This window comes from Acipenser ruthenus, chromosome 18 (genome assembly GCF_902713425.1).
Source record: "Acipenser ruthenus chromosome 18, fAciRut3.2 maternal haplotype, whole genome shotgun sequence".
In the NCBI taxonomy this organism is placed as follows: domain Eukaryota; kingdom Metazoa; phylum Chordata; class Actinopteri; order Acipenseriformes; family Acipenseridae; genus Acipenser; species Acipenser ruthenus.
The window spans coordinates 17,165,675-17,181,487 of record NC_081206.1 but is presented as its reverse complement, the minus strand read 5'-3'; the positions used below and the strand labels follow the sequence as shown (position 1 = coordinate 17,181,487).

Here is a 15,813-nt window from a genome sequence, read left to right as displayed (position 1 = left end):
ACTGATTTGTGAATGAACTGGTGCGCACAGACTGCTTTTAACTCCCGATGATTCGTTAACATGTCCAGTTGACCCCGGTCTCTTATGGCTTGGATTATGGAGCTGTCTCATTGCCCCACAAGAGACTGGGTCGTCTCTACTGTGGGTCCGATAACAGAGCACCCCTCTCTGTCTCTCCCACAGCTCAGAAGGGCCCAGACGGGACCATCATTCCCAATAACTACTGTGATTTCTGCCTGGGGGATTCCGGCTCCAACAGGAAGACTGGCCACGCGGAGCAGCTTGTCTCCTGCTCTGATTGCGGCCGATCCGGTGAGTCCGTCCTCTTCACTCCCTCCCTCCCTCCCTCCCGCAGTCTCACAGGGGCTTTAGGAAGAGCTGAAACTCTTAAACGTCAAACTTCTTCTGAATTTCACTTCACCGTTTAACCATGGTAAAGCACGAAGGTTAGCCTTAATTTAAAAAAACATGAAAAAATACAGAGCCCACATATTCATGGCGCTATTCTATGGTGCTATTCTTGGTGCTATTCATTCAAAATACCAGACATAGCGGAGCTCCTCCTAAACTTCCCACTTTGTAAATGCATGTTCATGTTCAGTGAGCTTTTAATTTAAAACACATTCATTTCACTCCTCTGGAAAGTTTCTGAAAATGAAGTTGTAACTTTTTATTGTGTCTACTGTAGTGTACTGTATGTGTAAAGAGTACAGCTATTTTTTATGTACAATAGTTTTCTATATAAATGTTGGACAAATAATGTAATCGTTGGGTGTGTTTGGTTTTAAAAAGGACTCAGGTCTACTTTTCACTAGAAACACCAAGTAAGAAAGGGCATGCTGTATAATCAAGATACTAGATCAGGTTAGAGATCGGACAGTTGGAGGGCTCTGTGATTAGTTGCAAACACTTCTAACATGTTGAAGTTTGAGTGTTTAATCTGGAAGGTCCTACACCTCTAGTATATTTAGTGAAATACCAGTGTGGGGACATGTTTAAAATGATTTCAAATTTAAGATGACTGTTGCTGCTATTCTTTTATTTCTTAAAAGCTGATAAGATTTCTATCTGGCACTTCACTAGAGGATAATTCTGGAGCAAAATAAAATTCTACCTGACACAACAAAGGAGAGAACAGTAGAATGGGTTTGATTTATTCTGGATGATTGTTAATGGATGCATACATACAGTAGAAACATACAGCAAATACTTTTTTGATTTCTTTGCATCTCTTACAGGCATCAGTATAAAAAGGCAAACTAAGTTAATGATAATTCTTACCAGCACCAACATTGCCATATTTTCCAGCAATGTTTGGTCTACTGCTGTCCCATGAGTGTGAAGTACAGTGTATTCCCGGGGCTGCAGCAGTATTGTTCTGCAAGCTGCAGGGCTCAGGGGGCAGCTCACCGCTGTTTCTTAGTGCCCTTTGATTTTGTATCGGAGCCAGCTGAGCAGTTTTGAGCTGTTCTGCATTCGAATCAGGAGGAATTTAAATAGCAAGATGATCAGACACTGGGTAGGTCATAAGGCTGTTCTGGTTTGAGTGTTTGAACAGGAAATACAAACCCTAAACGAGATAGCGCTATGTTTCCGAAAATGTCCTGTTTTATTAGGATCTTCTTTTTCCAAATCATTTCTGCATCGATTGCATTGTAAACCACTGTAACTGAATACTGTAGATCTGACATCCTGGCAAACTTTAAAATAGAAAAGCTCAATAAAAAGTGTTAATTAATTAATACTAAATCAAGTACAAAACTGCTTTTTTCATTGATAGCGTTTCTGATAGTTTAAACGTTTAATCTGTTAAAGGTAGATTTACAGCCTTTAATTCAGGAACATGAATCAAGTGGTACGTTTGTGTGGCATAGACAAATTCTAGTGTTCTCTGTTAACACAATGGATCAGATTTCTGTAGTTTTCCACAAGCTCGCTGTGGTGTTCCCTCTGCTTTTTTGTTTTGGTTGTTGTGGTGATTGTGATTATGAGGAGACTAATTATATGTTTTTGCTGATGGCTTTTTCTGTATTTATTGTAACAATGTTAGAACCAACAGTGAATTTGGAGTTGACAGTGCTGGTAATTATTTTCCATTTTTAGGCGTTTAACTCGTGGATATAGCTACATCTGAAGAGTACAATGAAAACTAGATTAGTGCAGTACAGTCTCCTGCTTATATTATAGATAACCACATTTCTGAATCTGATTGTCCAGTAATTGGATCTGAACAAGATTTAATGGACTGTGTACTTGGATTTTATTTAGTCCTTGTACAAGGTGTGGCTAGTGTGATAATTACTGATATGACAGAGATAGAAAAGTTTTTTTGTTGTGCTCAGAATAGTGTTGATTATATTCCTGCTTCAGATTTGTGCGTTTGTAATATTTATCTATAACTAGTACACACACGTTTGTGGAGTTGTGTGCAAGACGGCCCTTTGTGGCAGGGATTGTAAGTCTGCTACAAAAAGCAGCATTGAAAGAAACCTGGAACATAAAAGCTCTGTATGGTCTTTCATTTGGACCCACAGGACTGAAACTGACACGGCAGCTTTACATGCAAACATTACTGTTACCTGATTGAACAGGCTCTGTAAATCTCTATCTAGAACCAGTAAGACAGTGCTCTTTGTTACACCTGGAAACGGTGTCTTACCTGTATTATTCACCACATACACAACAATCAGACTAGTGCTTATTTATTTTCAAAGGAAATACAGTGAACAGGGAAACCCTGCTGATTATAAGAACTTGGTGATAGTGAGTTCTAGTACTGCTGTGTGGATGCTGCCCTGATTTTTTGATCTGAAGGCAGCCCCAGCCTCTCTTTTCCAAACGTGGCCAAGCTCGGAAGTTGTCCTGCATCAAAAGGTGTGTGGAGGGGGAGAGGGAGGGGGGAGGAGGATTGTGGGATAGTATTGTGCTGTGTTTTATGGAAACCCCTAAATACTACATTCAGAAAAAAAAAAACACTGTCCTAGCAGTGGATGCTGTAATTGAAAGAACGTTTGTCGCTGTCTTTATTTTCGCTCTACATACAATCCCGCACAGCACCCAATAACAATTTCTGGATTTTAGAGTTAGCTTAGATTTGTTAAAAGAATTTCCGTTTCTATGTTCTCTCACATGCCACCTCGATGATCTTGTTTGTCCAAACTCTTCTTGACAGCCATTGCAGAAGTGAAAAATCGCTTGCAACGTGTAGCTCTGTACCCTTGTCAGCTTTTTGTCCCGCACACACCTCCCTGCTGCATGATCAGGTAGTACCTTTGTGGCCAGGTCTGGCCTTATCGGGTACGATATAGCAAACCAGGCCAGAAAAAGCGGCCGCGGACGGCCAAGTACGGTATGGCCAACAGTGGAAACACACTATTTTAAGCTTGTGGAAATGGTGGTGTGCTTGCTTGCACTGTTGCAGTTGCTGCTGTTTCATAGAACAACACTGTAGGCTTTGTCCAAGCCAGACCAGTTGACCCTTTTCAGATTAGTGGTTTGTACCATACTAAAATGCCTTGAACAGTCTTTCCTTACCTTTTCTCAACAATGGGTAAGAACTACTTCAATAAAACAGAGGCCGCTGTAAATGTTTTACTTATTTATGATAGAATTAGAACAGTGAAGTTTCGATTCTGCAGCTGCTATCGGCATGCACTATCTTGTGACAACATAGTTTGGATTGTAGGATACTTTGGACTATGCGGGTGGGGATTAATGAGAGCCTATTGTACACAATATAGATTAGATATTTGCCCTGCCATGTATTGACTAATTAAAACAAGGGCTCTGGTTTAGAAAAGGGAATGTGTTGTAAAGTAAGAGGAATATTCCTTTTCAGTGTGTTTATGGGGAATTGTTTTAAATACAGTCCATAGAAGCACAGTTTGATCTATACAATGCCAGAACTTGTGCACAGTCAGGACAAGAGTCCCTTAGAGAAAGGAAAGCTGGGGAAGTTAGTGGATTACGTTACTCTGAGGGCAAAAGGAATTGAATACAATTTGAAAGACGACAATTGTGAAGTAAATTGACATGAAACAAGTGCAAAGGCAAGAGAGGAAAACAATAATTGTAATGATATAAAACTAACAAGCAAATGGATTATCTACTCCTATACACTTCAAAATAGAAACCGTAGTCCCTTTATTGGGGAAGTCACGGCTACGCCTTGGAGTGTTTTTGAACAGTCAATACACAACAGCTCCTAAAAGGACTGGCTTGAACAAAAATATTTAACTTATTTAACTTATTTTATTTTCAAGGGAACTTTACTAGCTACATTAATACCCCACAAAACCTCACCTGTAAACATTCAACAGGAGTAAAAAGTTTAAACACGTTTTATTGTAGTGAAAAAAAAAACAGCAAGGAAAATGTCTATAGTTTGTTTTTCTATTTCTTAAATGTGTATTTGTTTAAACGCTGCACCATAGCCCCGATTAAAATTTATTTTTGGCCTTTATTTATTTCTGTTTAGTTTCTGGTTTTCTCTCAGTTGTGCACTAAAGATGAAATGCACAGTCCCCCATCCCCTATAGATCCTGCAGTATAGTGTACTGGTGGCCTGGCTTACACCCTGCATACCTTCCTCTGTACATGTGATAAGCCTGCACCAATTTCCACAGGAGACTGTGAACTGAGATGAGAGAGCAAGAGCTCACGTGAGTGCAAGACAGCATGTTCCCTGGGAGACGCTGTGGTTTTCCTGCTCACCTCACACTGCTCTCCAGCTACTAACCTGCTGTGAGCCTGCAGGAAGAGAGGGCGTTCCTACACGATAATATAGGTCACGACCGCATTTAGATTCAAAGCTGCAGGTGATAGAGACACACTGTACTTGTACAAATATCATATAAGTGCTGATAAAGTGTCTGCCTTGGTTTCTGATCTACCATATACAAGTGCTTGTTATTTCACAATTGGATCACTCACTATCAGGCCGCTGTTATAAATATTACATGTATATTATTATTTAAAGACCCTACACTAATCTAGATAACAAAATAGCAAATAAGGGTTTCAGGTTCTGAGCAATAAAACACTCCACAGCAAATGAAACAGATGTGTGTGTATAAAGAAAAGTAGAGGCAATTAGTTATTTTTAGTTCACTTACCCCATTGCAGTGTTTAGCTAATAGACACCCTCTGTTATTGTTACCCCCATGTGAAGAACCTGTTTCATTTGGGCATAACACAACACACACAGATTTCCATGTACGAAAAACAAAAAGAAGGAAATGAAGAAACCCGGAATGCAAATGTTTATCCACGAATCTGGTTCTAAAAGAGCTCTGTTTTGTCTAAACACCGTCTGGTGGATATCTTCCGCTACTGCACCTAGCAAAGGTTCAGTACGATTTGTATAATGAAACCGAGGATAAGGTTTCAAGCACTTCACACCATTCACCAGCTTGTCAGTAGTTTGCTTTGCAGAGGTTTTGCTAATACATTCATAGGGTCCAGTGCAAACAGGTGTACAGGAAACCATTTCCATCAGAAAACAGCTCAGCGGAATGAAAGTGGTCCATTTAGCTTGATGCCTGCAAAATACAGTACAAGCAATGCCATTTGCAGCCCCCTCTTCACAGGAAAGCATTACATATGTATTATCAATTAATACTATTGCAAGTACTTCCCACTCGCACTCCCTTGCCCCAAGAAAATAAACAAAACATTCAAAAGTGAATGATTGCTGGTGTTTGCCCTTTTTTGGTTCATAATTCATAATGCATTGTAATTGATGAAATCATTGATATTACATATTAAAATCCTGCAAATAACTGAGTGTATTAAACAACTTGCACAGAAATTAGGTTTCATGTGTCAAGTTAACAATTTGAGTCTCAATCAGATAACTGTTTTCTCAGTTTAAAAACTTGAGACTTATCAAATATTTCTACTGATTGCTTCAGTTATGCTTGTTTCAGCATTCAAGTAGTTGAAATCAAGCTGAATGTACCAGATCCATTTCACTATCAAATATATCTGTTTATTTAATGTAGCTGCCTGCTAGTGTGCATGTGTATGTGTCTTTGTGCCTGTGGTTGTGCCAGCATGCACACAGGGATGATTTGTCATGTTGCAGTGCTGCTGTGGAAAACCATTCCCAACCCATTGTGAAGGATGCTGTCTGTCATGTTGTGAAAATCATGCATTCTGCTGTTCATAATGTTCATAAACAATTCTGCTCTTCCTTGAGATGAATGATGCCCATATTACGCAATTCAGTGCAAGAACGCCAAACACTTCTTTTAGACTTGAGGTGCACTGCAGTGTTCTCTCGAGTCTGAATCTTGTTGCATATCACTTAATGCTTCCAGCAGACAGGTTTCTGTGCTGTGACTGACTTACTAGCCACACATTTTATACAGTATGTTAGTATCCTACTATGAAACAATGAAGGAAGCAGGTGTCATTTTTCATTATATCTAGGTCTGAATCGAACATGATGCACCCATATGTATGTATGTACATGGCGTGTATACAGCAAGATTATTGTCTGTGCATGTCTGTGTGTCTGTGTGTGCCAGCTTAAAGCAGCCCCACTGACTTTACCAATGTTTACAGGGGGAATTTAAAATGGAACTGCATTGTTCTTCAGTTTACATTTTATTTAAATGTTTTGCAAATCACTCATTCACAAACAAATATCATTGTTCTTTTCGTGTTTCTGTTCGTTTTGGTATGGAAATGAAAGCTTGGTATTTTATTAGCTTTTTTGTTCTCAACAGCAGTAGGGTATGGTGAAAATCAAATGAATACAGAGTCTCGGAGCACACCAGGCAGCCTGTCACTTAATGCGGTTTGGAACTTGCTGGGGCGAAAGCAAAATCTACTCTAGCAACAATTAGTTGAACTCTTTTTAAAAACGTGATAAATACATAAAGACCTGAGACGTGTTAACCCTTCTTCTTAGCGTTAGCAACATGATATCCGATTCATTGATTAATTCATTGAATATCTCTTGGTTCTTTTGTTTGATTTTGATTTATATGCATATGTACTGTTGCTTCCTAGTAGATAATCACTTCTGGTGCTGTGTATAAAGATTCATTCCAGTGTGACCTGCCGTAAAGGTATTGCATTGTGTTGGGAAAAATCTACACGTGTTGAAAGTCAAGCAGAGAAACAAAAGATCTTCTGTGCAATAATGTTGCTATTGTTAATAAGAAAATAGATTTTATAGCATGGGTTAGGACTCTTTTAAAACGGCAGACAGACTGGAAAGCAATAGAGGCTTTACTCAGGGTTAAAAAAAAAAAAAAGTAAAAAATGTGGGTTTGGTGCTCTGTGTTTCCAGTTCAGAAGGGACTAGCGTATTACAGTTCTGTGTGTTTCTAGCCCTTTTTCATTCTTTAATTGGTGTCTGTATTTATGTGTGATGGGGAGCATGTCCTTTGCTTATGGAGGTGTCTGGGCTGTTACCCTGTAGAGCACAGCAGCCACTTGTGCAGTAGATAGAACGAACAGCAGTGACTGGCGGATTCACTGAGTGATTGACTGTTTGAGTGAGACCATGCTGTAACACAGGTAGCACCTAATAGGGTAGGGTTGAGTGCAATGACTCGTTTTTAGAAATCCAAAGAAAAGCAATTGCTTCCACTGATGCAGAGCTGCATTGTGACATGAGTTGGACAGTTTAATGTTAATACAAACCATGAACAAAAGCCATAATAGTAGCACAGTATTTAATGTTGGATTTGGAAATGTCACATTTTTTCAATTTTTGTCAGTACTGTATATGGAAAACTACTAAGTGGTTTGTAATTCAATATGTTAACATTATTCAGCAGGTTTCATTCGACTTTATGAAACAAAATGTGTTCATTGTATAGGGTGTTGTGCAATACAAGCTGGTATCCACTCCACTGTAGGTCAGTGACTGGCTGAGTGGTGTGAAATGAGCTTGTGTTTTGCAGCACTGTGTGCGATGTTTTTTATAATATATAGTTAAAGAAGAAAAACTAAACAGTATCTACTATATATTTTATATTTATTATTACCACAAAACGTACGCATCTCAGCAAATTAGTACAATATAATTAAAACCCTTTTTAAAATTGTTTATGTACTAAACTATATATAAAAAAAGTGAAAATCCATGCAAATCCTTAAGTGGCCTTTTTTTGGGGTAAATATATGAGGGTGATATTAACACATAGGCCTATCAATTGTCTGAGTGACTGTGTAAAAGGGGAGAACCAGACATAAACAGAGACCAGCAGGCTTGTGTGCATCTGCCTGTACTTTATTTAAACAGACAGCCTTGTATTGCACTAATTCATTATATATGTAAATAGAGCTGCCACGTGTAATCTAATACAACATCACTTACTTGTTAGCCTTAACTAGCACGGGCAACATGCTTGAGTGGGCTAAATTGCTATATCCTTTGCCGGTAAAATCTGTAAAACTTTAAAATAAAGGGCCTTGAGTTTATTATATGTTAATGTGTGTCTCATTTTAGAGCTTTCTGCAACATTTCTGGGTGTGCCTGACAGTTTATAGAGAGATTTCGCTGGCTTGTTACGGCATAACACTGATGACTACAAAGATTCAGGGACAAAGTCTTTTGGTGTGTGTCTTTTTTTCCATCTGCAGTATCATGATTGGGGAGGGAAAAGGGACAGCGTATATTGTCTGATTCTCTTTTTTATCAGCATTCATTTAAAAAAATGTAATGGCACTGTGTTATTTTTTTTTTTGTTTTTTTTTTTTTTTTTTTTAAACAAATAGCAATTACAATATTTGGCCATCTGGTGGCACTGTGTTCTATTAAAAAACAAACGGTTAAAGTTAAATATAAACATCTCGAAGGGGAAAATTGAATAGAAATATATTTCTTTTTTTAAGATTTAAAAGAAACCATTGTTTCAAGTGTTATTTTTGAAACAGTCCATCGTTTTTTAGTTTGAGAATGCTGCCCCGCTATCCTTGTTGTCATCTGCGTTCCTGCTATTGCAACACCAAGCATGACTGTTGGGTGCACCGTGAGCGATCAGGCCAGGTTGACTGCTTTAGTAGCTAATGCTGTGTGTTGCTAAACCCCGGTGCTGATATATTCATCATACATGTCAGCTGCCCATGGCCGAGGGACAGAGGAGAGGAAGACGGGCTGCTGCACGGAGGACTTGTTTGGGGCCACCTCGGAAAGCGACACCTCCACGTTTCACGGCTTTGACGATGAAGATTTTGATGAGCCTCTATCCAATGGCAGCATGGGCTCCCCCAGATGCAGATAGAAAATAAACGGAAAACAAAAACTCTGAAAAAGTCTGCTGCTGCTTTTTTTTTTTCTTTTGAAGAGAATGCTTTTTTTTTTTTTTTTTTTAGTGGACAATTTATGCTGCTTTTTTTTTTTTTTTTTTTGGAGCCTTAAGCTTTTTTTTATTATTATTTGACTCTGCGGAAGCAATAGAGGGACTGAACGCCACTTTTGAGGAATGATGATCCGCAGCCAGTTTATTTAATTTAATGTAATTTTATTTAATACAAAACATCCTGATGCTTTTAGTTTGAGTTAAATGACATTTAAAAACTGAAACCCTGAAAATGTGGATTGATTTGTACAATATGTTGTGGTAGAGAAAGCAACCAGCCTGTGTGAAAATTAAAAGAAGAAAAGACTTGTTAAAAGACACGGAAACTAAATTAAATCTGTTCCATTGGATATTTCTGAAAGAAGGAGAAAAAATAATAGCCTTGGCGATCCCCACTGGCAATACTGCAAGGGGAATTGGATTTCAGGAATTTAACAAAAAGGTTAAAAGAAGATTCACCACTAGAAAACCCACTTGAACTCTGTCCGATTGTGACCACCTAGCGCAGCCACAGAGGATCCTAGGAGCTGGGGATGAGGGGAGTCGGGGAGGGGGGGTCAGGAGACCCTCTGGCACTGTGCGGGGAGCACACTCTGGAAAGCTGAAAGGTAAGTACCATTTACAGCTGTTTTTGTTCCTTCAACCAATAGTGAAACTACACTACAGGGCACTACACATGGCTTTGAAACCGGTTATGCAAGATAACTGCCCCACAGAGTTTTCTGTTGACATGCCTGTGTATCAGCCTGCTAATTGGGGTACCTTGTATATGAATTCTGGTACCTGCAGAACAACCAAATTCAACCAATCAGAGCAGGGCAGTCATCATGCCACAGGTGAAAACTACCAGGACTTTAAATGCCAACTCGCTTTAAATGCCAACATTAACACAAGCATCTGAAGTGATCCAGGTTAAAATAAAACCTAAAAAATGTCATCTTAAACACAAACATTTGTTCGGTTTGGGACACGTGACTGTCGCTGTGGTCAGTTATCTAACAGGTAACGACCACTGCATTGGAAATCAATGCTTAATAGTTTCCGGACTGTACTATAGTATTTTGTGATATGGATTGTCCCCACTCAAGTGTCCCTAAAAGATCTTACTGTTGGGTCTGCAAGTACCAGAAGTCCAGTTAGCAGGGAAATACTCCACAAATATTGTTATTGAGATAATTGGTGACACTGTTTCATCAAAAAAACAATTTAAAAGACTGCAGACTAGCCTATATTTAAATTTAAGATACCAGCGTGACCACGTCTCTACCTTGGGTTAGATTCCAGAAACTTCACATTCAACTTTCAGTTTAGGATCCTCGAATTTAGAAATATTAAAAGAAGTTTAATAAACTCAATGACAAATGTTTCAACTGAAAGTCTTTTTCGATGTCTTCAGCACAGTGAGAGAGACTTCTAATTCAAGCATTTGTCATGGAATTTATTAACCGGAATCACAGTAGTGTTCTAAAGCACTGTGAAACCCAAACACATTTTTCACACACCTCTAGTTCCCTTACATTACAGGTGAAACACAAGACTGCCTTAGACTGATTCCCTTAGACTCCATGCTTCCATGCTGTTATCATTCAAACAGTAATGTCCTTACATTTACAAACTCCCTGTAACCCATACCAGAGTCCCAATTCCAATTCCCATTTACATTCCCTCTTAATCAATTACAATTACAATTCCATGTCAGGTCCTTCAAAGGAATTCCTTTGGAGGAATTTGAATTTGAATTGATAAAAAGGGAATTGGAATTGGGAATTGATTAAAAAAAAAATAATAATTGGAAATGGAATTTGAATTGGAATTGAACAAAATTAATTGTCTCCAAACCTGACCCAGACCTTCCACAATATTATTATTGTCACTTGGGGGGGTAAACAACACTGGTGGAGAAAAGGTATTAGTCACAGAGCGAAAGAGCTCTAGAGTTCAGTTGGCAGACGATGCTCTTCACTGTGTCCCATAGGGGGCGCAGTGCGAGCTGCATTAGCTTGTCTCTGCGCTGTATAGAAGGCTGTTCTTAGTGCATCATTATTATCCCAACAAGAGCAATGCTGCTGCAGCTTTAACAGTTTATTGACATGTGTGCAGAATTCCACCAAGCCCGTCACCACTTTACAGCTTCCTGGAATAGTCTAGAATTGAAGCAAATGGAAATCCAGCAAACAGCGAGTTAAAGCAGCTGAATGGTAGAAAACAGCGCCCCTGCTGGCCACAGTAGTTGTGACAATGTGGAGCGCGGATTTCATTGTGACTCATGCCTTGTTCCCACCCTTGCTGTTTAACCGGATTAGCATAAAGCTTTTGCTACTCATATCATTAAAATACACCCAGCTGTGAGGAAGTGCCAGTGCTGTGCATTCACACACTGCTTAATCAATTCAAACTGAACGGATACAACTGTTACACCTGCTTCTCATTCACATTAGCTAAGGTTCTCTATAGCTGTTGAAGGCCATATACACTACCCTACCAGCAAAGCAATGAAAGTCTTTGGTTTTAGTCTATTTCAGAATGCGTGTTTCCTGGATGAAGTCTTTACACATTTTATTTGCATATAAACAGCTACACACTCTCAAGTGACTCTCTGAATCACCACTAACTACACTTTTCCATTTATTTTTTTATTATTTTTAAAAAGTGTCATTTTAAGCTAAACCATGTGAATGTGAAATTAAATGGGGAGATCGTATTCTACAGGGGTCTAATCTCCCAGCCTTGCTTTGTCAGGGCTTGAAATAAAGTAAATCAACACTCTTTCTACACAGTAGATCTTCACGCAATTGTTCTGCATTACTGTATAGCAGTAAGAAAAAGGAGGGTTTGGAAAAGGAATGCAAACTTGCAATGCCTGGAAAGCCTTTAAAGATGAATGCTAGTTTTCCTTTGTCAGTTCCAAACTACACATGCCAGAATGCCCTCCATATATATATATATATATATATATATATATATATATATATATATATATATATATATATATATATATATATATATAATATATATATATATATTTACCATCAACGCAATTATTGGCTCTTTACAATTTTGTTGTGGTTTTACAAATGAGATTATTAGAACTCAAGATTAATGTTCCAGGCAGCCAGCCAGCGATACATGATTGTGCTGTCCCCCTGTAACTGTGAACCCAGCCTTTTTTTAAAAAGAAACCCCTTTTCAGAAAGAATGAAAAACACCCCAATTACACACGAGGACATTGTGGTGTTTATTTTAATAGATTCCATTGCATTCCTTTTCGTGGTAACCCTACATTTACATAGGGACATTTACACACGTTTCCATGATGTTGGTAACTTATTTCCTTCATTACCCTGTTCTATAGCAACACTTAGTTAAACGTTTCACTCACTGTATACTTGTGTTTTAAAGAGGAAGCTTCAAATTACTTTTTGATAGTATTTTTTTTTTGTGGTGTTTGCAATTACTGAGTGGAGTTTTCTTCCCCAACTTTTTGGTATAGTCTGTGTTAAGGTGCTGCTCCTCAGTTCTAGACATACTGTGTGTAACCCAGGCTAGATCATCCAAGTACCACTATAGAAGTAAGAACCAGTGACACAGTCTAGACCACCCAGATTGCCGCTATAAAAGAGCCAGTAAAGTATAAAAGCTAGGCTAGAGCACCCAGAGTGCTTTATAGAAGCAAGAGCCAGAGTGCTGTGAAGAGAAGGAGTCTGTAAGGATCTTTTTTATATTGCTGCCACACATTTCAGTAACGTATAAAGACATGATGGCTGATCTAGCCTGGGTTACATATGTCCATGGCAGACAACTAGAACTGAAGAGCAGCTGCTAAAGTCAGGTCAAAGCACCTTGACACAGAAAATATCATGCACAACATAAGCACAGGAGACAAAAAAATGGGATTTGAAGCTGCGAAATAAAATCAAGTCTTAAAGATGCTGGCACACTTTTTTGAACAGTTTGATTGATAGCGCTGTAGAGCAGGGAAGCAGCACTGTGAGTTTTGATTGAATTCACACCTTAACTATCTCATGCATTGTTTATTGTAAAAACAGATCTCCCTCATTCCATCTACACATATCTCTATCAAGGGATCATGTAAAATCTGTTCAAGAGGTCCAGAAACATAAACGCAGGACCAATGCTTAAAGTGTTTGTAGTTAACCAAATCATGTCAGAAATCTTACTTCATGCACTTCCGTTCACTTTGTTGGTCTCAAATGTGCAGTTTTGAAAGAAACACATGTTAAAGGAAACAACTTTGAAAACCAAAATGTTTGGTACTACACTTGGTTAAAGAAATCTCAATGTTGCAAGCTATGCTTTCAGGTAGTGTTGCACTTCCTTGATCATATCACCTGGAGAGCTAAATTGTCCTAATCCCATCCTTTCTTGTTGTTAATCAACCACCTGCTTCCCCTGTTGACTGACATCCTTTCAGCCAGTAACATGCTTTGACCCAGTGGACACTGCTGGGGTGAAATGACCTGGAAAACGCAAGGATAACAAGGCATGGAAACAGAGAACTTTCTTTATCCTGGTGTAGTACCAGGTATCAAGTTTTAAAATGAATATGTATATTTGATAAACTATGTTTCTTTCAAAGCTGCACATGTGAGTCCTATGTAAAAACTGAAAATGCATGATTAGTAAGATTTTAGAGTCATTTTGTGGAACGTGTGTATTCTTCTTTCTGAGCTAGTGGAAGCTGTGAGTTCAACACTGAACCCTCTCTGTTGATGGTTTGATTGTGTTTTTACTGTTTGCCCATCCAACGACCATCATCCCCCTTCACTCCCTAGGATCCAGCCAGCTCCAGGTTCCAGCCCCCTTGCCACAAGACGGAGGTGCAGCCCCCCGCTCTCCCCGCCTCCCCCCCCCCCACCCGGACCAAGACCCCAGGGAGGAAGACAGCCGTCCAGCCAGCCCCACATAGCAGGCGGACCTGCCCGTTTGACTGCTTCAATAGTGCAATACAGCCATAGGCACCACTGAGGTTTCAGGAGGACAAAACCAGTTGAACTGGGAAATTCAAAATCTGGAATAATAATAATAATAATAATAATAATAATAATAATAATAATAGAAGAAGAAGAAAGAAGTTGCAATTTATATTTTGGGTATTTAATTTACATTTTAGAAAATGTGCTGCTTAGGGCAAATAGCTTGTTTTTATTTTTTGTTTTTGATTTATGTTGGTGGTGTACATTTTCTGGGTTTTTTTGTTGTTTTTTTAAAGGGAAAATAAATTAATTTAAAAAAGATATACTTTGTAAGTTTAATAAAGGACTGTGCCTAGGGTCAGACATGAAGGAGGGTTCAGCCCACTTGTTGTTTTGCTGATACCTGTACAAGGTTGAATACTGATTCAGTTTATTTGGCCTGTGTTCATCTACCTGAAGCAAACAATGCAGCATCAACTTGGTATACAGAACAAGTGATGGTGTAAATCCTTTAAAAAAAAAAAAACAGGACACATTTGGAAGTTGAGGCAGATTCAGGTCAGAGGGTAGGAGACACTTTGGGTGTCTGGAATGGGTTGCTGAGCCATAGCCGTACCGCTGATTCACTGGGATGCGTCTGGATGCAGTCCTGGGATCAGTTAGCTGGAATGGGCGTCCGGTGCCCCCTCTTGTTCACTTTTTCAAAAGCTACTAGTAATAAAGCAGCTGTGGGAACTGGCATGTTGGAATGGTTTGAGATCCGCTCACTATACTATCTTGGAGTGTGGACTCCACTCCCTATTGATAAGAGTGAATGGTGTCTTAATGGTCACATTAAGAGGACTGGGTGTGTGCTGATTATCCATGAATGGGACATGAAGCTTTCACAGGTGTGAGTGGCTAGTCCGTCACGTAGGCAAGAATGGAAAAGAGAAGAAGAGAAAAGAAAGAAGTAGTTTCTGTCAGTATTTCTACATTTTACAGTGTTGTTTAATAGTTTTGTGTAAATGCTGAACGTTGGGGATCCTTCCTTACCGACCTCTGTTATGGCTACAGAATGCAGGGTGTAGTATTTGTGCACACTAGTATAGGACAGTTTTTTGAAATTAATTATAATTCACATTTTGCCAAAAAAAGAGAAAAAAATCAAGATCCATTTTATCCAGGTATTAATTTCTGATTCATCCATCTGACAAGGTTTATTCAGAGCGAAATATTACACTGCAAGGATCATTTTCCAACACTGAGGAATCAACCACCTCTCCCTGGTTCTCCCCTTTGATGCAGCCGTATTTCCATTATTATTATTTTTTTTGGTGTACCTATGAATGGCCATTTTATATATATATATATATATATATATATATATATATATATATATATATATATATATATATATATATATATATATAATGTACTGGTATGTAAATGAGGTAAATATGACTGACGATAGACAATGTGGATGAGGACCAATTCATTGTTGTGTATTTATTGACTTGTATTGTTATGTGAACTGCTTGGTGTATTGTTATATGTATGTTGGGTAGTTAAGTCTGTAC

The 15,813-nt window shown here is 38.7% G+C and overlaps 1 protein-coding gene across 2 annotated transcripts in view; it reads left to right on the top strand.

The window, feature by feature from the left end:
* The window catches only part of LOC117973864 (zinc finger protein DPF3-like), a 53,815-nt gene extending 39,240 nt beyond the window's left edge, over positions 1–14,575 (top strand). The window contains exons 8-10 of one of the 2 annotated variants that reach the window (XM_058991341.1): positions 184–312; positions 9,079–9,928; positions 14,114–14,250. In XM_058991341.1, the coding sequence (XP_058847324.1) occupies positions 184–312; positions 9,079–9,242 (293 nt within the window). In that variant the 3' untranslated portion in view covers positions 9,243–9,928; positions 14,114–14,250. Of the gene's footprint in view, positions 1–183; positions 313–9,078; positions 9,929–14,113 lie in introns of both variants that reach the window. The other variant, XM_058991342.1, reaches the window with a different exon arrangement.
* Positions 14,576–15,813: the final 1,238 nt, after the last annotated feature.